Source organism: Trachurus japonicus, chromosome 8 (genome assembly GCF_045865225.1).
Source record: "Trachurus japonicus isolate A0001 chromosome 8, Traja_1.0".
In the NCBI taxonomy this organism is placed as follows: domain Eukaryota; kingdom Metazoa; phylum Chordata; class Actinopteri; order Carangiformes; family Carangidae; genus Trachurus; species Trachurus japonicus.
This window is the reverse complement of record NC_140914.1, coordinates 20,142,339-20,169,389: the sequence shown is the minus strand read 5'-3', so window position 1 is coordinate 20,169,389 and position 27,051 is coordinate 20,142,339. Positions and strand designations below refer to the sequence as shown.

At 39.5% G+C, this 27,051-nt stretch overlaps 1 gene segment (V, D, J or C); it reads left to right on the top strand.

Annotated features, from left to right (window-relative positions):
* The first annotated feature begins 12,581 nt into the window (after nt 1-12,581).
* On the top strand, nt 12,582-13,008 carry LOC146983119 (immunoglobulin heavy variable 1-24-like). The segment is given in 2 exon segments: nt 12,582-12,624; nt 12,704-13,008. Coding segments are annotated over 2 exon segments (348 nt in total).
* Nucleotides 13,009-27,051: the final 14,043 nt, after the last annotated feature.

The window sequence follows — 27,051 nt, the reverse complement described above, 5'->3', positions numbered from 1 at the left end:
TATATATATATATATATATATATATATATAGATATATAGATATATAAACACCGCTGTTCCGACCCCACCGCCCCCGCAGCTGTCCGTGGTGCTGCTGAACCAGCTGATGTTGTTTACACTCTTGGCTTGTCTGTGAAACGCTGCTCAGGGACTGGGCAGATCTGTTCCACTTGCTTTCTCCCCACTCCGTTGTGGGAGATCTCCACAGAGTAAAAAAAAATACACCGTTTTTCTCTCCCCCCCGCTCAATCTTTGCTCAGTGCTTTGGTTGGGTTTTAGGCAATGAAGAAAGGAGTTGTAGTAGTAGTAGAAGTAGTAAAGAGACCAGGTAGAGGCTAGACAGGCCAGAAGCATAATGAGCTACTATGTCATATTATTTACAGATCTCCCAGTCAGGGGTTGATAAAGTTTAGTTATTGGATTTCTGTGCATTAGAAAGAACAGTTCTTTAAAGTAGTAGGCCTATTTGTTTTCATTTTGTCTGTTCAACGTCCTCCAACTAGGACGGTTGGTGGTGGAGTTCATAATGTTTACGATGATATTTTGGTTTAACCATGGCTGTTATGTTATTTTCTTTTCAATGACATTCCTTGTTACATGTTCATTGCTGGGTTTATGGAAACACATCAACCAATATTGCATATCCATAATTATTATAATGGATAATTAAATAATACTTACACTATAACGTAAATTAGAAGTGTAACGCAAAAAAAAGATCTTTTCGCCTATTTTGAATTTTACTCGAATACAAATACAAATACGTTTCCCCCTCAACAAATACAATACAGATACAAATACCGGCTCCGCACACCCTTAACACACACATATACAGTACAGGCCAAAAGTTTGGACACACTCAATGCATTTCCTTTATTTTCATGACTATTTACTTTGTAGATTCTCACTGAAATTCCACTAATGAACCCTGACAAGGCACACATGTGAAGTGAAAACCATTTCAGGTCAGGTTCACCTCTTGAAGCTCATCAAGAGAATGCCAAGAGTGTGCAAAGCAGTAATCAGAGCAAAGGGTGGCTACTTTGAAGAAACTAGAATTGGTGGGGGCAGAGATAGAGGAGGAGGAGGAAGAAGGAGAGGAAGAAGAAAAGAAGAAAGAGAAGACAAAGAAGAAAAGACATGTTTTCAGTTATTTCACACTTTTTTGTTAATTCCATATGTGTTCATTCATAGTTTTGGTGCCTTCAGTGAGAATAAAGGAAACACATTGAATGAGAAGGTGTGTCCAAACTTTTGGCCTGTACTATATATATATATATATATATATACTATATATATATATATGACAGAGAGAGAGAGAGAGAGAGAGAGAGAGACATCCTCGTAGTATCCTCTCATTGTTTTCATTTTAAGTATACACGTGATTTTAGTAGATGACTAACATTTCAAATGATTCGTGCATCAGGCAGCTTCTCTTTAAATTTATTTAAATTAACTTAAAGCAGAAGTAAGCGGAATGTTTGTGTTAATATAAGTCTTAAATAGTTATATCTTCCGACAGCAATCACTTATATAGAGTGTTTGGTCTGAAACACGGGTCTGTCAGTCACTCTGCTCTGCTGTAAGCCGAGGACAAAACTTTCCTTGTATCCTACAACCTTTACCCAATGAGGAGAAAGAACGGCATAAAGGCATGCACGTGCATGTGGTGACTTAGGGACGAGGGTGGGGACTGCTAACTCCATCGGCTGACAAGAAGTTAGCCAAAACGACCGGATTGCTTACTTCTGCTTTAAATAAATTAACGGTGAGAAACGATTTTGAATATTTAACTTGGCAGTTTCCACTGTCAGAAACAATTATCGAAATTGATTGAATTGACAAGGTTTGCGTCATTATGCACAGGATGCAGAAATTAGGCTACAGCTGAAATATTTTTTTCTTTTAACTTTCAGTAGCACTTGATGTTCTTTAACTCAGACATTTACCATCATATAAGGACTGCCAACTGAACACTGGTTGACACTTTACTGTATATGGGGAAAAGAGGAAGGACACACAAGTCTTAGTTTTACTTTTTCACTTTAAAGCAGAAGTAAGTGATATATTTGTGTTAATATAAGTCTTAAATAGTTATATCTTCCGACAGCAATCACTTACATAGAGTGTTTGGACTGAAACACGGGTCTGTCAGTCACTCTGCTCTGCTCTGAGCCGAGGAGAAAACATTTATCGTATCCTACAGTTTTTATCCAATGAGGAGAGAGAACGGCATGCAGGGCTGTGTGTGCAGCCAAGGAACGCCGTGAATGTGGCGACGTAGGGACGAGGACTGTTATGGTGCGTTCAAGGAAACGCGTATTTTTCCGACCGTGAAGTGGTACCAGTTCGATCTGGTACGAGTTCACCGGTCGGAAGTTACGAGTGGCCGTTATAGTGACTTTCACCGGTAAAACAGGTCGGAAAAACACGAGTGGGTTGCCTGGAACGCTACAAAGTCGTAAGTTGTGACTTGAAGCTGTAATTTACGATTTCAAAAGCCTGCCTGGAACGCAGCATTAGCGAAAACGACCGGACCACTTACTTCTGCTTTAAAGCTTCAGTTGGTAACAATTATTCAGTCATATTTGCTGGAATTGTCACTATATTCTGATGGTCAGACATTAAATGAGTAATTTAGGACAAAATCCAACTCCTCTGGCTCCACCTACAGCCTGTAATCGTATTTGCCAAAATCCACCGCGCCCGACGATTCTCCACCAGTCAGGTAGAGGGAGCAGGAGGAGCAGCCAATCGCCGCTCCTACACGTCGTGCTATGGATACGGTACATCTTTTTTTTTTTTTTTTTTTTCTCTGTGGGTGCGTTCATGGCTACTTTGTGTGTGTCTGTGTGTGTGTGGGGCGCTTGGCAGAGGTTCATAAAGGGACCTGACGGAGTATTGTCTTGAAATTTCCGACCAAGTCGCGGAGTTTACTTTCACTTTCGTCAACTTACCAACTGGAGCTTTAATGACAAAAAGGGAATTTAAATATTCAAATCAATGATCCTCAAAAGGACAAACACACACAGTGTTTGTCAGTGTGAGGACAGAAGAGCTCCCATCAGTTCAGCTTCAACATCAACCATGTTCTCTGTGCTTCTGATACAGCTGCTGGCAGCTGGATCCTGTGAGGAGCTTTCATTGGATTCACACTAAAACACATTAGAAACACTGAATATTCAGATGAATGATGGAGATAATGTTGATTTGTGTTTCCACAGGTGTGTACAGTATTGATCTCATCCAGCCAGACTCAATGGTTGTGCAGCCTGGACAGTCTCTGACCATCACCTGTCAGGTCTCTGGTTATTCTCTGACTGATAACAGCTACGCAACAGGTTGGATCAGACAGCGTGAAGGAAAACCAATGGACTGGATTTTCCATCAGTGGGGAACAAGCGGCCTTCGTCAAAATGATGCTCTGAAGAACAAGTTCAGCTTCAGCAGAGACACTTCAGCCAGAACAGTGACTATAACAGGACAGAATCTGCAGTCTGAAGACACAGCTGTGTATTACTGTGTACGTCGCCCCACAGTGATAACAGCCACCAACAGACCTGTACAAATACCCAACAACATGTAACTCCAACACACAGATTAGATTAGAGTGGAAAGTTTAGGGAATTTACTTCACGTCAAATAAAAGTAAAGTTTGTTACTGAGAAAAACTCATTTTATTATGTTGTCTATTTAGCTCTCTCACTCTAAGACAATATGACAAATTTTCATTTCTTGAAGACATTTTCTTGTTTCCACATGGGTTATTTGGGAAAAAGATGATCAAAGATGATCAATGTCAGTAGTGAAGTTCTTTTTCTTCTTCAACTCAAACTTCTGCTTCATGCAATTCCTTTTTGGACAGCTTTCAGCAAATTATCAACTGAGTTAGTAAAGTGAGCCATACCTCTGAACAGGTGTTTTGTTTAATTATTTTTGTTAATATTTACATTGTTATGATTTCTAAATTAATTTGTTCTTCCTTTACATTTCTTGCATTCATTTCCCAGTCTTCTTCAAAATTAAGGAGAATGAAGAAATTTGTTTATAGATGTTCCTCTCTTGTTGTAAAGATCCTCATCTTGTAAAGTGATGAGTGTCACGCATTCCTCTACTGAACCTGCAGAGGAAGGAGCAAACTCTCTGTTCCTTACAGTATAAACACAGCAGCTTGTCATCATGTGGCACAACACTGAGACAGTTTTATGTATTTCTGATCAGACAGCACTGAAGTACAGTGCTTATTACAAGATAGAAAATACATTTGTCTTTTCTATATTTTAAGTTTCTATTCATGGTGAGAAAATCAGTTCTGCTTAACTTACTTTAATTTAACCCATTTATTTGTTTAGAGAAATGTAAAGGTTGCAAAGAGGCTGAATCCACTGGATCCACTGAACTGATCCACTGAGTCAAAATCACTCCACCTCTCTCCTCCCTGTGAGGAGGAGTCAATGCAAAGCTCAAACGTCTTCCACCTCTACTTATGTGACTGCAGAGAGGATGACAGAGAACAGTGGACACACAGTTTAACATGATGGACTATAGGACAGGACTGCTGCTGTTAACTCTCTGCTGGGCAGGTCAAGAGATTACCCCTATCCACAAATATTTTACTTGTATGTCTGTGACAATGACAATCATTTTTATCATCTTAACAGGTGTTGATGGTCAGACTCTGACACAATCTGAACCAGTGGTTAAAAGACCTGGAGAATCCCACAGACTGACCTGTACAACATCTGGATTGTCATTCAGCAGCTACTACATGGTCTGGGTCAGACAGGCTCCTGGAAAAGGACTGGAGTGGATCGCTGCTGAAACCACTAGTGGCTCCAAATATTACTCTCAGTCAGTCCAAGGCCGGTTCACCACCTCCAGAGACAACAGCAAACAGCAGCTGTATCTGCAGATGAACAGTCTGAAGACTGAAGACTCTGCTGTTTATTATTGTGCTCGAGACTCACAGTGCCTGGAGTTGTTAGAGCAGCTGTACAAAAACCCATAGTACTCATCTCATTAAGTTTTTCTTTTCTCTAATTTTAGAACAATACAGTTATTGCTTTCCTCTATCCTCTCTTATACAGTATAAAATCATATTTAATAAATTAAACAGCCATACATTTCTGACACAATCAATCAATCAATCAATCAATCAATCAATCAATAATTAACTTATTGATTATTGGATTATTATTAACTAAAACCCACTAGGGCATTGAAAGCAATGCAACCCACAGTCAGGTTGATTTTAAAGGGTTAAGTGAAGTTAAATGTATAATAATCTTATGTCAGTCAGTTTCTCATGGGTGTCATCAGACCCTTTCATTAGCTGCCTGTGCCCCAGTATAAATGTCATATATCTGGTACACTTTAATGTTTAAAGAATAAGCAAAGTCAGTGCTCGAGCACCCACTGGGTGCAGGGCTAGAATTGACCAAAGATATTTATATTTTAAATTTTTAGCAATGAAAAATATTTAAAAAATATAGATAAAAAACTAAAAATATTTGACTTGCTTGAGTTAGTAGGCCTCATATACAAATGATCCTTAACAGGTTCCTCATTGAGCTCATCATCCACGTCATGTGACCATGGTCTATATGCAAACATGAATCTTCCTCATGACACAGTTATAAAGACATGAGACTGTCAGTGGAGGTTAAAGAGAAACAGAAGCTCACGTCTCCTCAGTTTCCCCTGATCAACCATGTTTTCTGTAGCTCTGCTGCTGCTGTTGGCAGCTGGATCCTGTGAGTCTCTCTGGATTTGGCAACATTTTCTCTTTTGTTGTAAAACTTGATCATTTATAACAAAACGTTTTACTTTCATAACAGGTGTGAAGTGTGAACAGTTGACACAGCCAGCCTCTGTGACTGTGCAGCCAGGTCAACGTCTGACCATTACCTGTCAGGTCTCTTATTCTCTTGGCTATGCAACACATTGGATCAGGCAACCTGCAGGGAAAGGACTGGAGTGGATTGGATGGAAAACCACTGGAGGCTCTAACTACAAAGATTCACTAAAGAACAAGTTCAGCATTGATTTGGACACTTCCAGTAAAACAGTGACTCTAAATGGACAGAATGTGCAGCCTGAAGACACTGCTGTGTATTACTGTGCCAGACAGACACACAGTAACACAAACCATCAGTAGAGCTGAACAAAAACCCCTCAGTGACTGAACAGTTGGAACATGAAGCCACCAGAGGAGGAGCCCTCACACCACTAATGATTTCACACAGTTTATTGCTGAAGAGAACAACAGCCCTTGAGCATATTTAGTGATTAAAGAGAAACAAATATTACAATGTATCCTCTCACATTGTTTTGATTTTAGGTAAATGAACATGATTTTAGTAGATAACTAACATTTCAAATGATTTGTGTATCAGGCAGCTTCTCTTTCAATTTATTTAAATTAACGTAATTAACTAAATTAATTACCGGTGAAAAACTATTTTGAATATTTAATTTTGCAGTTTCCACTGTCCAAAACAATTACCCAGATTGAATGAATGGACAAGTTTTGGTTCATTATGCACATGATGTAGGGATTACATATTATGTAATTACATCTAATGTATTTTATGTTGTTAATGTTTCTTATTTAATTGGTGATGTGTGACAGTCTTGTTGTATGTTTATTTTTGCACTGAGCTGACTGTCAACATTTCACTGCATGACATGTATGTGAGAAATAAACTCTGAACTGAACTGAATAACATCTGAAATATTTTTTCTTATAACTTTTAATAGCACTTGGTGTTCTTTAACTCAGACATTTACCATCATATAAGGGCTACACCTTACTGTATATGAGGAACAGAGGGAGGAGACACAAGTCTTACAGTAGCATAGTTTTTATTTTTCCCTTTAATGATGAAAAAGGAATTTAAATATTCAACCATATGCAAATCAATGTTCATCAAAAGGACAAACACACACAGTGTTTGTCAGTGAGAGGACAGAAGAGCTCCCATCAGTTCAGCTTCAGCATCAACCATGTTCTCTGTGCTTCTGATACAGCTGCTGGCAGCTGGATCCTGTGAGGAGCTTTCAGTGGATTCACACTATAAACACATTAGAAACACTGAATATTCAGATGAATGATGGAGATAATGTTGATTTGTGTTTCTACAGGTGTGTACAGTATTGATCTCATCCAGCCAGACTCAATGGTTGTGCAGCCTGGACAGTCTCTGACCATCACCTGTCAGGTCTCTGGTTATTCTCTGACTGATGACAACTATGCAACAGGTTGGATCAGACAGCGTGAAGGAAAACCAATGGACTGGATTTTCCATCAGTGGGGAACAAGCGGCCTTATTAAAAACGATGCTCTGAAGAACAAGTTCAGCTTCAGCAGAGACACTTCAGCCAGAACAGTGACTATAACAGGACAGAATCTGCAGTCTGAAGACACAGCTGTGTATTACTGTGTACGTCGCCCCACAGTGACAAAAACCACCAACAGACCTGTACAAATACCCAACAACATGTAACTCCAACACACAGATTAGATTAGAGTGGAAAGTTTAGGGAATTTACTTCACGTCAAATAAAAGTAAAGTTTGTTACTGAGAAAAACTCATTTTTATTATTTTGTCCATTATAAGACAATATGACAAATTTTCATTTCTTGAAGACATTTTCTTGTTTCCACATGGGTTATTTGGGAAAAAGATGATCAAAGATGATCAATGTCAGTAGTGAAGTTCTTTTTCTTCTTCAACTCAAACTTCTGCTTCATGCAATTCCTTTTTGGACAGCTTTCAGCAAATTATCAACTGAATTAGTAAAGTGAGCCATACCTCTGAACAGGTGTTTTGTTTAATTATTTTTGTTAATATTTACATTGTTATGATTTCTAAATTAATTTGTTCTTCCTTTACATTTCTTGCATTCATTTCCCAGTCTTCTTCAAAATTAAGGAGAATGAAGAAATTTGTTTATAGATGTTCCTCTCTTGTTGTAAAGATCCTCATCTTGTAAAGTGATGAGTGTCACGCATTCCTCTACTGAACCTGCAGGTAGGAAGGAGCAAACTCTCTGTTCCTTACAGTATAAACACAGCAGCTTGTCATCATGTGGCACAACACTGAGACAGTTGTATGTATTTCTGATCAGACAGCACTGAAGTACAGTGCTTATTACAAGATAGAAAATACATTTGTCTTTTCTATATTTTAAGTTTCTATTCATGGTGAGAAAATCTGTTCTGCTTAACTTTAATTTAACCCATTTATTTGTTTAGAGAAATGTAAAGGTTGCAAAGGGGCTGAATCCACTGGATCCACTGAGTCAAAATCACTCCACCTCTCTCTCCTCCCTGTGAGGAGGAGTCAATGCAAAGCTCAAACGTCTTCCACCTCTACTTATGTGTCTGCAGAGAGGATGACAGAGAACAGTGGACACACAGTTTAACATGATGGACTATAGGACAGGACTGCTGCTGTTAACTCTCTGCTGGACAGGTCAAGAGATTCACTCGTGTTGAAGTTTATTTTAAAATGTTAGACATTTAAAACAACTGACTATTCATTCTTATCTTAACAGGTGTTGATGGTCAGACTCTGACAGAATCTGAACCAGCGGTTAAAAGACCTGGAGAATCTCACAGACTGACCTGTACAGGATCTGGTGTTAACTTTGGTAGCAACTGGATGAACTGGATCAGACAGGCTCCTGGAAAAGGACTGGAGTGGATCGCAATTATTGAATCTGATAGTGACAGAATCTACTACTCTCAGTCAGTCCAAGGCCGGTTCACCATCTCCAGAGACAACAGCAAAGAGCAGCTGTATCTGCAGATGAACAGTCTGAAGACTGAAGACTCTGCTGTTTATTATTGTGCTCGAGAGCCACAGTGACTGTGGTTGGTTGAGCAGCTGTACAAAAACCTCCAGTCCTTACCAGGATGATGAACAGCTATTTCTTTCGCTTCAGATATTTCATTTTATGAACAGGCCATTGCCTTAAAGGGATAGTTCAACATTTTGGCAAATTGGCCCATTGCCATAATTGCTATAGTCATAGCAGTAGGTTCATTACCTTTAATTGTAGGTGTAAGCTATTTTCAGTACGGCGGAGCGCAGCAGCTGGCTGCTCAGAGCTACGCTATGGAGGCTAACGGAATTTCTTGGTTTCCCTCATTAAACTCATCAAATTCAACATCCCAAAACTCCACAGCGCTTTTGTAGACAAGTTGTGACCTGCACAACCACCACGCTATGAGATAATGACGGAACGATACGAAACGGAGCCGTTTTCGAGGTAAATTCATACAAAACCACTGATGTGCGTTGCGTTCAGGGACAGTTTTTCAGCAAGCAGTCTCCGTATTTACCCTGTATTTACCTCGAAAACGGCTCCGTTTCGTATCGTTCCGTCATTATCTCATAGCGTGGTGGTTGTGCAGGTCACAACTTGTCTACAAAAGCGCTGTGGAGTTTTGGGATGTTGAATTTGATGAGTTTAATGAGGGAAACCAAGAAATTCCTTTAGCCTCCATAGCGTAGCTCTGAGCAGCCAGCTGCTGCGCTCCGCCGTACTGAAAATAGCTTACACCTACAATTAAAGGTAATGAACCTACTGCTATGACTATAGCGATTATGGCAATGGGCCAATTTGCCAAAATGTTGAACTATCCCTTTAATAAGAATGTATTCTTAGCAATTCTTGCCTGGTTAAATAAAGCTTTACTACTACACTCAAATACATTTCACAACACAACAATACCATAACCACTTAAATGTCTGTTTTTATGGTCAATGAACAAAGTTATTATGAAAAACCTGGATCCACCTCCAGAATGAGAGAAAATAAATAAAAAGGAGGATAAGGTTTACCATCTGCAGCTGCTGTATCTGCAGGTCAGTGTCCTGTCTTCCTGTGTGCAGGCTGTGATTACCTAATGTGTCTCACTTGTGTTGGTTTCTCCACCTCTACCTTGTTTCTATGTTTCATGCCGTGTTCCTGCATCATTTATACCCCATGTCTATATTTTGCTCCTCCTGTACTCATGTCCTGTGTCCTTTGGAAGTTTAAACTCCTTTACTTTCACTGCACCAGTTACTGTATTTGTCTATCTGCATCTGGGTCCAGTTCTTTAAAACCAACAGACCTGCTCTTTGCTCAAGACCTCTATACTTAAGAGGCTGGTTGCTCAGTGCAGGCAAGAGTTTGGCCAAGGTCACAAGGGAGCTGCCCATCGGTCTATGACAGGATAATGGAGTCACCGGCTGAGCTTTGAGATCAATATCATGTGTACCCACTCCCTCCCTGATCATGCGTGTGAATTCGCATGGCTGTGTGAATAAGTGTGCAGGTTTTACAGCCAAAGAACTTTTTTTTTAGGTCAGAAGCTAATATTTTTGACCAAGTCTAAATGTTGATTAGTACTCATAGCACTGATGTCTGAATTAGGTAACTTGTATACGATGAAAGAGCTTGTTCTTAGGTACATTTTTCAGTCATTTTATTGATGTTCATTTCAAACCACCATGCTGGTACAGCTGGTCAAACAATTGCTGACAGGAGTGGGGATGGTTGTAACACCTTTAACCTTTGTTGTTTTATAAGTGTCAACCAACTTTCCTGGAATTATGCATGGATTATGAGCTTCTCCTGACCTCCTGCTGAAGGTTTCCAGTCATACATGTACCATTCATGAGTATCAGAATATGTTCAGAATAAGCTTTTCTGATGTTAGGATATACACCACTGTCACTGTTCTTCATTTAGCCATCAGTGATCTTCTCTTTTTGATCTTCTCTTTGCACAGGACGATGCTTTATTGTTGGAACACATACACATTAAACTTACAAAGGAACATATGTTTTGGTGTGGTTTAGTTTTTAATCTCACTGTTACAATTTACCCCAGGTTGTGCTACAACCTACACTGATAGTGGGGTAGGTTGTAACAGTGGCACTACTTGCATTTGACATAAAATAATGTGATATATACTTTGCAAAGTTTAAGGCATTGCTATTTGTAAAGGACAAATAGGGGACTTTGTGTCACAGAGCCCTACTGGACCATGAACCCTCTGCAAGTTATAGGAGCTGAGACAAAATGTGTTAAAACCATCCCCGGTTCCTGTATTAAATGGTATTAAAGTGCTCATACTGGACCATACTTCTCAACAGATGTTTTGTTTGAATTATTTTTGTTCTTTCAATATTCTGTTTTCTAAATCTATCTAATTATTATTATTTATTTTATTTTTTTCATTTTGTAGTGTTACCCATTATTTTCTTTTAAAATAGAATTAATGTTTAGTTTTTTCCACTCTTGTAAAGATCCTCATCTTATGGAAATGTATCACTTTCACACATTCCTCTTCTGAACCTGCAGAGGGAGGGCTATGCAAAGTCTCTGTTCCTTATAAACACAGCAGCTTATCATCATGTGGCACAAGACTGGGACAGTTTTATGTATTTCTGATCAGACAGTGTACAGCATACAGTAAAGTATACAGTGTTTAAATCAGGATGGAAAATACATTTGGCTTTTGTCTATTATTTCTAGTTTCAGTTCATGGTAAGAAAATTAGTACTGCTTTACTTCCAACACAAATGTGCAACATGTGATTTATGTTGGCTAATGTTCGTTACTGATTCTCTTACAGGAGTTTGGAGTGAGATCAAACATGACCAGTCTCAGTCTGAGGTCAAGAGACCTGGAGACACAGTGAAGATGTCCTGTGTCATATCTGGTTATAGCATGACAAGTGCCTACATAAACTGGATACGACAGAGGCCAGGGAGAGCTCTGGAGTGGATTGGGAGGATGAACACAGGTTCAAACTCTGCTAGCTATGGCAGCTCCTTTCAAAGCCGTTTCTCCATGACTGAAAATGTTCCCAGCAGCACTCAGTACCTCCAGATCAACAGTCTGACAGCAGAAGACTCTGCTGTTTACTTCTGTGCTCGAGAAGACACAGTGACTGAAGACAGGGCAGCAGCTGCACAAAAACCTCCAGACAACAAGTAGCAATGTGACCTCACTCTGAAAGAAAAGCCCAAGAAATGCAAAACACCTTTGTGAATGTGAAACGAGTCACAGTACATCACTTTATGTATCACAGCATTTGTATAACAAACATACAGTATACAGGGCCTCCTTATACTTTCATCCATTCTGAGAGTGTCTCTGATTACACACCAATATCCTAAACAACATACATGTAACTTTTTTCAACATAATTATTGAAACTTTTCACACGCCAGTACTCACAACACCCTATTACCACATTTGTTCCTCACTTTGTACCATGAAGGCTATACCAAATGTTCAACTACAATTATTGTGCAGTGTGGCATTAATTCACACAATGAACAATGAATCTGAAGTTTGTTTGAACCATGAACAAAATGCTGGATCCCTTTATTTTGTGTCTTATCAGCTCTGAGACATCAATTAAAAAACAACAGAAATTGTATTATATATTCAATTGATGAAAATGCAAATTCACACACTGATGCACAAGCCCCACCTCTTCAACCTGCTCAGCATGTACAGTATAAATCCCTCTTTTCAGCTTTTGTAGCTCCAAACTCAGTCAAGTTCCCACCATGGCAGTTGTCCGAAGTGTCTTCCTCCTGGCTCTCATCTCCGGTGAGTGAAGTCAGTGCACAGAGGACGAGAAAAGGACTTCTGATGTTTCACTGTGATCTAAACTCTGTGTGTCTTCCAGCTGCTCAGGCTCAGTCCCTCACCTCCTCAGAGCCGGTGGTCAGCAGAGCAGGACAATCAGTCAGTCTGTCCTGTAAAGTGGACGGACTCTCTCTAGCTTGGCTGCACTGGATTCGTCAGAAACCTGGCAAAGGACTGGAATGGATCGGACGCATTGATGCTGGAACTGGCACAATATTTGCTCAAAGCTTCCAAGGCCAGTTTATCATCACCAAAGACACTTCCACAAATGTTGTGAATTTAGAGGTGAAGAGTCTGAAACACGACGACTCTGCAGTTTATTACTGTGCACGAGAGACACAGTGACACCAGAGGCTACAAAGCTGTACAAAAACTGAACACAACTGTTGCCTGGATGAGGAGCAATGAACCGCGTCAGGCTCTAAAAACACAGTCCACACTGAACAACAAAACACATTTCATCACTAAAAATGAGCTTCTCAGTGTTTGACCAGGTCATTTTGAAACATTTAAATATTTATTGGCAGCACGTCTTTAAAAATATTTAAATATGACATGAAGTTAAAACACTTGTAATACTCATACTGATCTCAAACAATGTAATGAAATGTGGTGTAGATAGTACATGTTTATGCATGCAAGCACACATGCACGCACACACACAGAGTTTGTTGTGATAATTAGCCAGATGCTCATAACTGATCCACTTTATTTAATCTTCTAAGTCTCTTGTTGCATTTGTTGTCTTTTTTCTGGAAGTTGACCTGTGAGACAAAGCCAGTGTTATCTGCCAATAAAAGTAACATTGATCTGTTGACAAAATGTTTTCATGTGAAATATTTCAAATGGAAGTTGTTACTGTGACCTGGAGTTCGACACATGAGCCTCTGAGGCACTGACTGATTTTGAAGTTCTGTGCTGGGTCTACAATTGTTTTCATAATGTGTGAGATACACATTAGGAAAAAAAACTATAGTGTTTGTAAAACTGTCATTTAATTATTTAGAGTTTTTGGCTAGAAACACAAAACACTCAACACCATTTCTCCTCCCTGTGAGGAGGAGTCAATGCAAAACTCAGATGTCTTCCACCTCTACTTATGTGACTGCAGAGAGGATGACAGAGAACAGTGGACACACAGTTTAACATGATGGACTATAGGACAGGACTGCTGCTGTTAACTCTCTGCTGGACAGGTCAAGAGATTCATACATTTCAACATGATTATTTTTGGTCATTGTTTATCAGCCTCCTTCAAATAATTCTTCTTTCATTCTTGACAGGTGTTGATGGTCAGACTCTGACCGAATCTGAACCAGTGGTTAAAAGACCTGGAGAATCCCACAGACTGACCTGTACAGGATCTGGTGTTGACTTTAGTAGCCACTGGATGAACTGGATCAGACAGGCTCCTGGAAAAGGACTGGAGTGGATCGCAATTATTGAATATGACAGTGACAGAATCTTCTACTCTCAGTCAGTCCAAGGCCGGTTCACCATCTCCAGAGACAACAGCAAAGAGCAGCTGTTTCTGCAGATGAACAGTCTGAAGACTGAAGACTCTGCTGTTTATTATTGTGCCCGAAGAGCCACAGTGACTGAAGCTGATTGAGCAGCTGTACAAAAACTTACAGTCCTTATGATGGGATGATAACAGCCATTTATTTTTATGACTTCTCAACATCATGTTTAATTTCTGATCATTTTATTTTATTTACCCCATGAACACAAGCAAATACATTTAAGAACACAACAATAGCATAACTACTTACTGTAAATGTCTGCTTTTGTGGTCAATCAACAGAAGTTCTTCTGTGACAAAACCTAGATCCACCTCCAGAATGAGAGCAAAGGTTTACTATCAGCAGCTGCTAAAGTTGGTTTAGCAACTGTACAAAATCCTCATCATCTTCATTGTGCTGATGGATGCTGATACATAGTTTTATTAGTTGTTGGTTTATAGATTGAAGTGAATCTGACTTGTGAAATCATTTTAACTAATTTTTTGTTTTGTTTCTGACCTAAAGGATGGGCGGATGTTTATCTTATTCTCTTGACAAAAGAAAACAAATACATATAACAACATGCAAATGAACTTTCTTCATATGAGGAAGTGTCTTCATATAAGGAAGTGTTGTGTGTGCCAGACAGCCACAGTGACACAAGCCATCAGTAGAGCTGAACAGAAACAGTTAGTGAACAGTTGTAACATGAAGCCACCAGAGGAGGAGACCTCACACCACTAATGATTTCACACCACAGAGAAAATGGTTGTGAGGATGAAGGAGTGCTTGTTCCTGTTGCTCTTGAGATGTGTCCAGCAGCACTCAGTACCTCCAGGTCAAAAGTCTGACAGCAGAAGAAGAGTCAGTGATATGGATCAAATTAAACCTAGTTGTTATTGTATGCACAGAGAAATGTACATGTTACAAAACTCTGATGAATAAAGAACATTACAAGAAAAACCTATACCAGCTGATGTCTTGTGTCATCAAGTGTTTAATTTGAATTCAACTGTATAAATACAGCTAGCAAAGGTAATTTCACACTTACACTGACATAGGAGGAATATTTGGACATGGTGCTTTGATGACGGACATTAAACATTTTGTTCCATTATTGTTTCAAGTTTTATTCTTTTCAATTTTTATTTCAATACATTAATAAACAGGAAAACTGCCAGACAAATGTAAAGCCACTGACATGGATAAATTATATCTCAAGATAGATTTTCATTAAAGTTTCAATACATAATAATACCACCTCTCTCCTCCCTGTGAGGAGGAGTCAATTCAAAACTCAGATGTCTTCCACCTCTACTTATGTGACTGCAGAGAGGATGACAGAGAACAGTGGACACACAGTTTAACATGATGGACTATAGGACAGGACTGCTGCTGTTAACTCTCTGCTGGACAGGTCAAGGGATTATCCCTATCCACAAATATTTCATTTGTGTGTCTGTGATATTGACAATATTTTTTATCATCTTAACAGGTGTTGATGGTCAGACTCTGACACAATCTGAACCAGCTGTTAAAAGACCTGGAGAATTCCACAGACTGACCTGTACAACATCTGGATTGTCATTCAGCAGCTACTGGATGGGCTGGGTCAGACAGGCTCCTGGAAAAGGACTGGAGTGGATCGCTGCTGAAACTGGTGGCAGCACAAACTACTACTCTCAGTCAGTCCAAGGCCGGTTCACTGCCTCCAGAGACAACAGCAAAGAGCAGCTGTTTCTGCAGATGAACAGTCTGAAGACTGAAGACTCTGCTGTTTATTATTGTGCTCGAGACCCACAGTGCCTGGAGTTGTTAAAGCAGCTGTACAAAAACCTACAGTACTCATCTCATTGGTGGAAAAGCCCAAACATGAAGTTTTTATTTTCTCTAATTTTAGAACAATACAGTTATTGCCTCCTCTATCCTCTCTTATATATGGAATAAAATCATATTTAATAAATTAAACAGCCATACATTTCTGTGAATTGAGACACAATATAATCAATAATTAACTTATTGATTATTGGATTATTATTAATTAAAACCCACTGGGGCATTGAAAGCAATGCAACCCACAGTCAGGTTGGTTTTAAAGGGTTAAGTGAAGTTAAATGTATAATAATCTTATGTCAGTCAGTTTCTCATGGGTGTCACCAGACCCCTTTCATTAGCTGTGCCCCAGTATAAATGTTATATATCTGATGCACTTTAATGTTTAAAGAATAAGCAAAGTCAGTGCTCGAGCACCCACTGGGTGCAGGGCTAGAATTGACTTTGAATTTATATTTATATCTTAAATTTTAGCATTGAAAAATATAGATAAAATATAGATAAAAAACTAAAATTATTTGACTTGCTTGAGTTAGTAGGCCTCATATACAAATGATCCATAACAGGTTCCTCAGTGAGCTCCACATTGGTCCACGTCATGTGACAATTGTCTCTATGCAAACATGAATCTTCCTCATGAGACAGTTATAAAGACATGAGACTGTCAGTGGAGGTTAAAGAGAAAAAGAAGCTCACGTCTCCTCAGTTTCACCATCAACCATGTTTTCTGTAGCTCTGCTGCTGCTGTTGGCAGCTGGATCCTGTGAGTCTCTCTGGATTTGGCAACATTTTCTCTTTTGTTGTAAAACTTGATCATTTATAACAAAACATTTTACTTTCATAACAGGTGTGAAGTGTGAACAGTTGACACAGCCAGCCTCTGTGACTGTGCAGCCAGGTCAACGTCTGACCATCACCTGTCAGGTCTCTTATTCTCTTAGCAGCTATGCTACAGCTTGGATCAGACAACCTGCAGGGAAAGGACTGGAGTGGATTGGATGGAAACATACTGGAGACTCTGCCTACAAAGATTCACTGAAGAACAAGTTCAGTATTGATTTAGACACTTCCAGCAACACAGTGACTCTCAATGGACAGAATCTACAGCCTGAAGACACTGCTGTGTATTACTGTGCCAGAGACCCACAGCAACACAAACCATCAGTAGAGTTGAACAAAAACCCCTCAGTGACTAAACAGTTGTAACATGAAGCCACCAGAGGAGGAGCCCTCACACCACTAATGATTTCACACAGTTTATTGCTGAAGAGAACAACAGCCCTTGAGCATATTTAGTGATTAAAGAGAAACATATACAATGTATCCTCTCACATTTATTGTTTTGATTTTAAGTAAATACACATGATTTTAGTATATAACTAAAATTTCAAATGATTTGTGCATCAGGCATCTTCTCTTTCAATTTATTTAAATTAACTTAAATTAATTATTCATTCATTCATTTATTCATTTTCTATATCCTTTATCCTGCACTAGGGTCACGGATGAGTTGGAGCCTATCTCAGCTGACTTTGGGCGAGAGGCGGGGTACACCCTGGACAGGTCGCCAGTCTATCGCAGGGCTAACATACGTATATATAGACAGACAACCATTCACACTCTCATTCCAACCTGATCTCACAGAAATGCGTGAAATGACCACGAACACCTAGTACCAGATTCCGTGCTCCTTTCACGTAATGTGTTAAAATTACGTGAAAGAAGCACGGAAAGAGTCTCCACTGAAAGCCAATGAGTCCAACTTCCGTGAGATGGCCACGCAAACCGTGTCGTGGTGGATGCACGCATTTTCAGCTTCAAAGACACCCCCAGTGCGTCAACAGCCTGACGAACGGTCACTGTCCCTCCTCGTCACATTCTTTTTTTTTTTTTTACTTTTCCTTAAAGCTTTATTGAACCTGATGCTGCTGTGTCTGACGTAGTTTACAGCAAGGACGTCCTTTCGGTTATATATTTATTTATTTATTTATTTAGTGATCATGGTGTTTGGTGCAGAATAATCAATCAATCAATAAATAAATTAGGTCGGAAGCTACGTCAGACCGGGGGGGCGGGGGGGGTTGTGGATTCTACAGGTGAAGACCACTTCCGCGTTCAAAAAGCTGCTCTGTTTAATCAATATTCTGAAGAAAGATCTGATTATTAGCCATAACGCTGTAACCATCCAAGGAAGACTGTGCTTTTTATTATTTTTATATTATTTTTATTATGTGCTTCTGCTGAGTCCAAAAGCCCTGTGTAATATCAACTTTATTTTAAGAAAACACGCTTTCCAATGTCATATCACGGAGAAGCACTACATTACCCATAATCCTCATATTTATCAGCGACGTGTCTAATTGGTTGAGCTTGCTGTTACCAGCAAATGAAAAAATAAAACAAATTGAGCTTATATTATTTTCTTAGTAACTAAAAGGTCTTAACATCTTTTTTGTTTTCAACATTGAATAAAAAAAACGGTGCTATATTGTTAAAATTCAACAATAAAGTGCATACAAGTTGGCTTGACTTCTTTCTTTTTTTCTTTTTTTTCATAATTTTCACCAGCATCTTTCTGGTCCACATCACATCACATTTAATGTAATTTTTAATTCAATGAGTGAAATTTTATTTTTTATCTGAAAAACATTATTATGAATTCAAGGGTCAGAGGTAACTGATTAGTGTTAAATTTAACCTTTTTGACCCTGTTTCCTTGAATAAATCACTAAGACTTTGATGCGGGAAGCTGAGATTTTGATTTGATTTTGTTTCAGAGCACTAGGGACAAAGTTTCTGTAGAATTTCAGACCTGTCGGACGTCCAGAAGGGTCACAGCTGACCGTCCAGGCTCGTTTCTCGGCCTTCAAAGCCTAGATTTAGAAGCCTTTTGTCTAATGACGTCCACATCCTTGGGGTTATAAGGCTGAAAGTTTCATGTATTTGTCCAGGCCAAAGGCCATCCACCATGTGCAATTTCAAACCTGTGCGACCTTCACAAGTGTCAAAGGTCACTGATTTGTGACCTTTTTGACACCGTTTCCTTGAATAAAACACCAAGACTTTGATGCGGGAAGCTGAGATTTTAAAATGTGGTCCAGAATGTCTAGTAGATTGTGTGTGCAAAGATTCAGAGCTCTGTGACATTCAGAAGGGTCACAAATAGCCAAAAAGCAATGCTCCTTTCTCTGACCTCTTATTAAAGGAGAAATGTTTAAACAGCAATTCTTTAATAGCTTCCAGATGCTTTGGCCTATCAGGCTGAATTTTTAGCTAAAGGAGCTGGTGTACGATCAGGAAGTAGGGGAGCTGTGCATAAAGCCAATTGGTAAGTGTCAAAGGTCACAGGGGTCAAACATCAAAGTGAATCCAGCCATTCCTGCTTTTTCTCAACAAAACATACACGCTTTAAGTTATCATCATGAAATATTAATAGGTTGTATATCAGAGAGTCCTCTATCAGAATATTTTGGTCCCGTTGCTCTAGGGGCCCCGGGGGGCCACTTGGCTTTCCCATGCTCCCACAGAGTTGGGCCTCGGGTGATGGATAAGGGCCTCACCATGAGTCCACAGGCCAAGTTTCAAGTGATTTGGTCGGTTTCTATGGAAACAGCGGCCTCAAGGATACAGAGGAATGCGGCTGTTTGAAGCCCCGCCTCTCGAAAAGTAATGGCTCGATCAGGACCAAACACACATCTACGCGTTCGTCTTGGGCCCCCGAACCATGTATTAAAAAATCAGAACTGTACGACTTTTGGAAATGTGTTTTGTCTATTTCGGCTTTTCTGACGAAGAGGGTCTCTCAAGCTTTAAGTCTGACAGACTCTGAGTCTGAAAAGCCGAAATAGACAAAACACATTTCCAAAAGTCGTACAGTTCTGATTTTTTTAATACATGGTTCGGGGGCCCAAGACGAACGCGTAGATGTGTGTTTGGTCCTGATCGAGCCATTACTTTTCGAGAGGCGGGGCTTCAAACAGCCGCATTCCTCTGTATCCTTGAGGCCGCTGTTTCCATAGAAACCGACCAAATCACTTGAAACTTGGCCTGTGGACTCATGGTGAGGCCCTTATCCATCACCCCGAGGCCCAACTCTGTGGGAGCATGGGAAAGCCAAGTGGCCCCCCGGGGCCCCTAGAGCAACGGGACCAAAATATTCTGATAGAGGACTCTCTGATATACAAGATATTTATATTTCATGATGATAACTTAAAGCGTGTATGTTTTGTTGAGAAAAAGCAGGAATGGCTGGATTCACTTTGATGTTTGACCCCTGTGACCTTTGACACTTACCAATTGGCTTTATGCACAGCTCCCCTACTTCCTGATCGTACACCAGCTCCTTTAGCTAAAAATTCAGCCTGATAGGCCAAAGCATCTGGAAGCTATTAAAGAATTGCTGTTTAAACATTTCTCCTTTAATATGAGGTCAGAGAAAGGAGCATTGCTTTTTGGCTCTTTGTGACCCTTCTGAATGTCACAGAGCTCTGAATCTTTGCACACACAATCTACTAGACATTCTGGACCACATTTTAAAATCTCAGCTTCCCGCATCAAAGTCTTGGTGTTTTATTCAAGGAAACGGTGTCAAAAAGGTCACAAATCAGTGACCTTTGACACTTGTGAAGGTCGCACAGGTTTGAAATTGCACATGGTGGATGGCCTTTGGCCTGGACAAATACATGAAACTTTCAGCCTTATAACCCCAAGGATGTGGACGTCATTAGACAAAAGGCTTCTAAATCTAGGCTTTGAAGGCCGAGAAACGAGCCTGGACGGTCAGCTGTGACCCTTCTGGAGGTCCGACCGGTCTGAAATTCTACAGAAACTTTGTCCCTAGTGCTCTGAACAAAATCAAATCAAAATCTCAGCTTCCCGCATCAAAGTCTTAGTGATTTATTCAAGGAAACAGGGTCAAAAAGGTTACATTTAACACTAATCAGTGACCTCTGACCCTTGAATTCATAATAATGTTTTTCAGATAAAAAATAAAATGTCACTCATTGAATTAAAAATTACATTAAATGTGAAGTGATGTGGACCAGAAAGATGCTGGTGAAAATTATGAAAAAAAGAAAAAAAGAAAGAAGTCAAGCCAACTTGTATGCACTTTATTGTTGAATTTTAACAATATAGCACCGTTTTTTTATTCAATGTTGAAAACAAAAAAGATGTTAAGACCTTTTAGTTACTAAGAAAATAATATAAGCTCAATTTGTTTTATTTTTTCATTTGCTGGTAACAGCAAGCTCAACCAATTAGACACGTCGCTGATAAATATGAGGATTATGGGTAATGTAGTGCTTCTCCGTGATATGACATTGGAAACAAAACGTGTTTTCTTAAAATACAGTTGATATTACACAGGGCTTTTGGACTCAGCAGAAGCACATAATATTGTTACACAGTCTTCCTTGGATGGTTACAGCGTTATGGCTAATAATCAGATCTTTCTTCAGAATATTGATTAAACAGAGCAGCTTTTTGAACGCGGAAGTGGTCTTCACCTGTAGAATCCACAACCCCCCCCCCCCCCCCCCCCGCCGGTCTGACGTAGCTTCCGACCTAATTTATTTATTTATTGATTGATTATTCTGCACCAAACACCATGATCACTAAATAAATAAATAAATAAATAAATATATAGTAACCGAAAGGACGTCCTTGCTGTAAAGTCAGACACAGCAGCATCAGGTTCAATAAAGCTTTAAGGAAAAGTAAAAAAAAAAAAAAAAAACGGGCACCTAATGAGTCAAGCATGTGACGAGGAGGGACAGTGACCGTTCGTCAGGCTGTTGACGCACTGGGGGTGTCTTTGAAGCTGAAAATGCGTGCATCCACCACGACACGGTTTGCGTGGCCATCTCACGGAAGTTGGACTCATTGGCTTTCAGTGGAGACTCTTTCCGTGCTTCTTTCACGTAATTTTAACACATTACGTGAAAGGAGCACGGAATCTGGTACTAGGTGTTCGTGGTCATTTCACGCATTTCTGTGAGATCAGGTTGCTCATTCACACCTATGGGCAATTTAAAGTCGCCAATTAACCTAACCTGCATGTCTTTGGTCTGTGGGAGGAAGCCGGAGTACCCGGAGAGAACCCACGCATGCACGGGGAGAACATGCAAACTCCACACAGAGTGTGGGGCCCTTAAATTAATTAACAGTGAAAATTAATTTTGAATATTTAATTTAGCAGTTTCTACTGTCAGAAACAATTTCCCAAATTGATTGAATGGACTAGCTGAAATATTTTTTCTTATAACATTCAATTGCACTTGATGTTCTTTAACTCAGACATTTACCATCATATAAGGACTGGCCACAACTGGTTGACACTTTACTGTATATGAGGAAAAGTGGAAGGAGACACAAGACTTAGCATAGTTTTTCTTTTTCACTTTAATGACAAAAAGGGAATTTAAATATCCAATGATATGCAAATCAATGTTCATCAAAAGGACAAACACACACACTGTTTGTCAGTGAGAGGACAGAAGAGCTCCCATCAGTTCAGCTTCAGCATCAACCATGTTCTCTGTGCTGCTGTTACAGCTGCTGGCAGCTGGATCCTGTGAGGAGCTTTCAGTGGATTCACACTAATAAACACATTAGAAACACTGAATATTCAGATGAATGATGGAGATAATGTTGATTTGTGTTTCCACAGGTGTGTACAGTATTGATCTCATCCAGCCAGACTCAATGGTTGTGCAGCCTGGACAGTCTCTGACCATCACCTGTCAGGTCTCTGGTTATTCTCTGACTGATAACAGCTACGCAACAGGTTGGATCAGACAGCGTGAAGGAAAACCAATGGACTGGATTTTCTATCAGTGGGGAACAAGCGGCCTTCGTCAAAATGATGCTCTGAAGAACAAGTTCAGCTTCAGCAGAGACACTTCAGCCAGAACAGTGACTATAACAGGACAGAATCTGCAGCCTGAAGACACAGCTGTGTATTACTGTGTACATTACCCCACAGTGACAAAAGCCACCAACAGACCTGTACAAATACCCAACATGTGACTCCAACACACAGATTAGATTAGAGTGGAACGTTTAGGGAATTTACTTCATGTCAAATAAAAGTAAAGTTTGTTACTGAGAAAAACTCATTTTATTATTTTGTCTATTTAGCTCTCTCACTGTAAGACAATATGACAAATTTTCATGTCTTGAAGACATTTTCTTGTTTCCACATGGGTTATTTGGGAAATTAAAGAAAATATCCCTGAACTGTTTCTCCTGATCAAAGATGATCAATGTCAGTAGTGAAGTTCTTTTTCTTCTTCAACTCAAACTTCAGTTGCTATTTTGATTTTGAAGGGATAGGACAAATTTAGCTTCTGCTTCATGCAATTCCTTTTTGGACAGCTTTCAGCAAATTACTGTAGGCCTATCAGCTGAATTAGTAAAGTGAGCCATACCTCTGAACAGGTTTTGTTGAATTATTTTTGAATTAATATTGTTCTTCCTTTACATTTCTTTCATTCTATTTCTTGCATTCATTTCCCAGTCTTCTTCAAAATTAAGGAGAATGAAGACATTTGTTTAAAAATTTGTAAAGATCCTCATCTTGTAAAGTGATGAGTGTCACGCATTCCTCTACTGAACCTGCAGAGGAAGGAGCACACTCTCTGTTCCTTATAAACATAGTATAGTAGCTTGTCATCATGTGGCACAACACTGAGAGTTATATGTATTTCTGATCAGAGAGCACTGAAGTAGGAGTGCATATTACAAGATAGAAAATACATTTGTCTTTTCTATATTTTAAGTTTCTATTCATGGTGAGAAAATCAGTTCTGCTTAACTTTAATTTAACCCATTTATTTGTTTAGAGAAATGTAAAGGTTGCAAAGGGGCTGAATCCACTGGATCCACTGAACTGATCCACTGAGTCAAAATCACTCCATCTCTCTCTGTGAGGAGGAGTCAATGCAAAGCTCAAACGTCTTCCCCCTCTACTTATGTGACTGCAGAGAGGATGACAGAGAACAGTGGACACACAGTTTAACATGATGGACTATAGGACAGGACTGCTGCTGTTAACTCTCTGCTGGGCAGGTCAAGAGATTCACTCGTGTTGAAGTTGATTTTAAAATGTTAGAAATTTAAAACAACTGACTATTCATTCTTATCTTAACAGGTGTTGATGGTCAGACTCTGACAGAATCTGGACCAGCGGTTAAAAGACCTGGAGAATCTCACAGACTGACCTGTGCAGCATCTGGTGTTAACTTTGGAAGCAACTGGATGGCCTGGGTCAGACAGGCTCCTGGAAAAGGACTGGAGTGGATCGCTACTGAAACCCATGGTGGCACCAAATACTACTCTCAGTCAGTCCAAGGCCGGTTCACCATCTCCAGAGACAACAGCAGAGAGCAGCTGTATCTGCAGATGAACAGTCTGAAGACTGAAGACTCTGCTGTTTATTATTGTGCTCGAGACTCACAGTGCCTGGAGTTGTTAGAGCAGCTGTACAAAAACCCAGAGTACTCATCTCAACAATACAGTTATTGCTTTCCTCTATCCTCTCTTATACAGTATGAAATCATATTTAATAAATTAAACAGCCATACATTTCTGACACAATCAATCAATCAATCAATCAATCAATCAATCAATCAATCAATCAATCAATCAATCAATCAATCAATCAATCAATCAATCAATCAATCAATCAATCATTAACTTATTGATTATTGGATTATTATTAATTAAAACCCACTAGGGCATCGAAAGCAATGCAGTCAGGTTGATTTTAAAGGGTTAAGTGAAGTTAAATGTATAATAATCTTATGTCAGTCAGTTTCTCATGGGTGTCATCAGACCCTTTCATTAGCTGCCTGTGCCCCAGTATAAATGTCATATATCTGGTACACTTTAATGTTTAAAGAATAAGCAAAGTCAGTGCTCAAGCACCCACTGGGTGCAGGACTAGAATTGACCAAAGATATTTATATTTTAAATTTTAGCATTGAAAAACATTTCAGAAATATAGATAAAAAACTAAAAATATTTGACTTGCTTGACTTTCAGTTAGTAGGCCTCATATACAAATGATCCTTAACAGGTTCCTCCTTGAGCTCCACATTAGTCCATGTCATATGACCATGGTCTCTATGCAAACATGAATCTTCCTCATGACACAGTTATAAAGACATGAGACTGTCAGTGGAGGTTAAAGAGAAACAGAAGCTCACGTCTCCTCAGTTTCACCATCAACCATGTTTTCTGTAGCTCTGCTGCTGCTGTTGGCAGCTGGATCCTGTGAGTCTCTCTTGATTTGGCAACATTTTCTCTTTTGTTGTACAACTTGATCATTTATAACAAAACATTTTACTTTCATAACAGGTGTGAAGTGTGAACAGTTGACACAGCCAGCCTCTGTGACTGTGCAGCCAGGTCAACGTCTGACCATCACCTGTCAGGTCTCTTATTCCCTTGGCTCTGCTACAGCTTGAGAGAGAGAGAGAGAGAGAGAGAGAGAGAGAGAGAGAGAGAGAGAGGAAGCCTGCATCTATTCTCAGCGCGCATCCAGCCCAGACTGGTGCGTCTGGTCGGGAACTGCAGTTGAGAATTTATTATTAAGCTTACTAAGTTGTTTATATTCAGTTCACTGACACAAACCATCAGTAGAGCTGAACAAAAACCCCTCAGTGACTGAACAGTTGTAACATGAAGCCACCAGAGGAGGAGCCCTCACACCACTGATGATTTCACACAGTTGCTGAAGAGAACAACAGGCCTTGAGCATATTTAGTGATTAAAGAGAAACATATACTGTATTACAAAGTATCCTCTCACATTGTTTTCAATTTAAGTAAATACACATGAGTTTAGGAGATAACTAACATTTAAAATTATTTATTTTATTTATTATTATTTAAATAAACTTAAATAAATTAACGGTGACTATTTTCAATATTTAATGTCAGAAACGATTATCCAAATTTATTGAATGGACAAGGTTTGGTTCATTATGCACAGGAAATTACAGCTGAAATAATTTTTCTTTTAACTTTTAATAGCACTTGATTCTTTAACTCAGACATTTACCATCATAAGGACTGGCCACAACTGGTTGACACTTTACTGTAGGAAAAGAGAAAGGAGACACAAGTCTTAGTATAGTCGTTTTTTCTTTTCACTTTAATGAAGGGGAATTTAAATATTCAACCATATGCAAATCAATGTTCCTCAAAAGGATAAACACACACAGTGTTTGTCAGCGTGAGGACAGAAGAGCTCCCATCAGTTCAGCTTCAGCATCAACCATGTTCTCTGTGCTTCTGATACAGCTGCTGGCAGCTGGATCCTCTGAGGAGCTTTCAGTTGATTCACACTATAAACACTAGAAACAGTGGATATTCAGATGAATGATGGAGATAATGTTGATTTGTGTTTCTACAGGTGTGTACAGTATTGATCTCATCCAGCCAGACTCAATGGTTGTGCAGCCTGGACAGTCTCTGACCATCACCTGTCAGGTCTCTGGTTATTCTCTGACCAGTAGCAGCTACGCAACAGGTTGGATCAGACAGCGTGAAGGAAAACCACTGGACTGGATTTTCCATCGTTGGGGAGGAGGCAGCTTTTATCAAAACAATGCTCTGAAGAACAAGTTCAGCGACAGCAGAGACACTTCAGCCAGAACAGTGACTATAACAGGACAGAATCTGCAGTCTGAAGACACAGCTGTGTATTACTGTGTACGTCGCCCCACAGTGACACAAACCACCAACAGACCTGTACAAATACCCGACAACATGTGACTGAAACACACAATCACATGTGAATTTCAATAAAGACAGTGCTCTGGTGGAAAGATTGAAGAATTCACTTAATGTTAGATACTTTGCTGAGAGACACTTTCATATGCTATCAATTTAGGTCTCTCACTGTTCATTTATTTGTTGCTGCTTAAAGATTGAAGGAAAGACATTGTCCTGTTTCACATAAAGAAGGCAAACCTCAACAGTCAAATCAAGTGTGAATACACACATGAAGCCACCAGAGGAGGAGCCCTCACACCACTAAGGAGTTC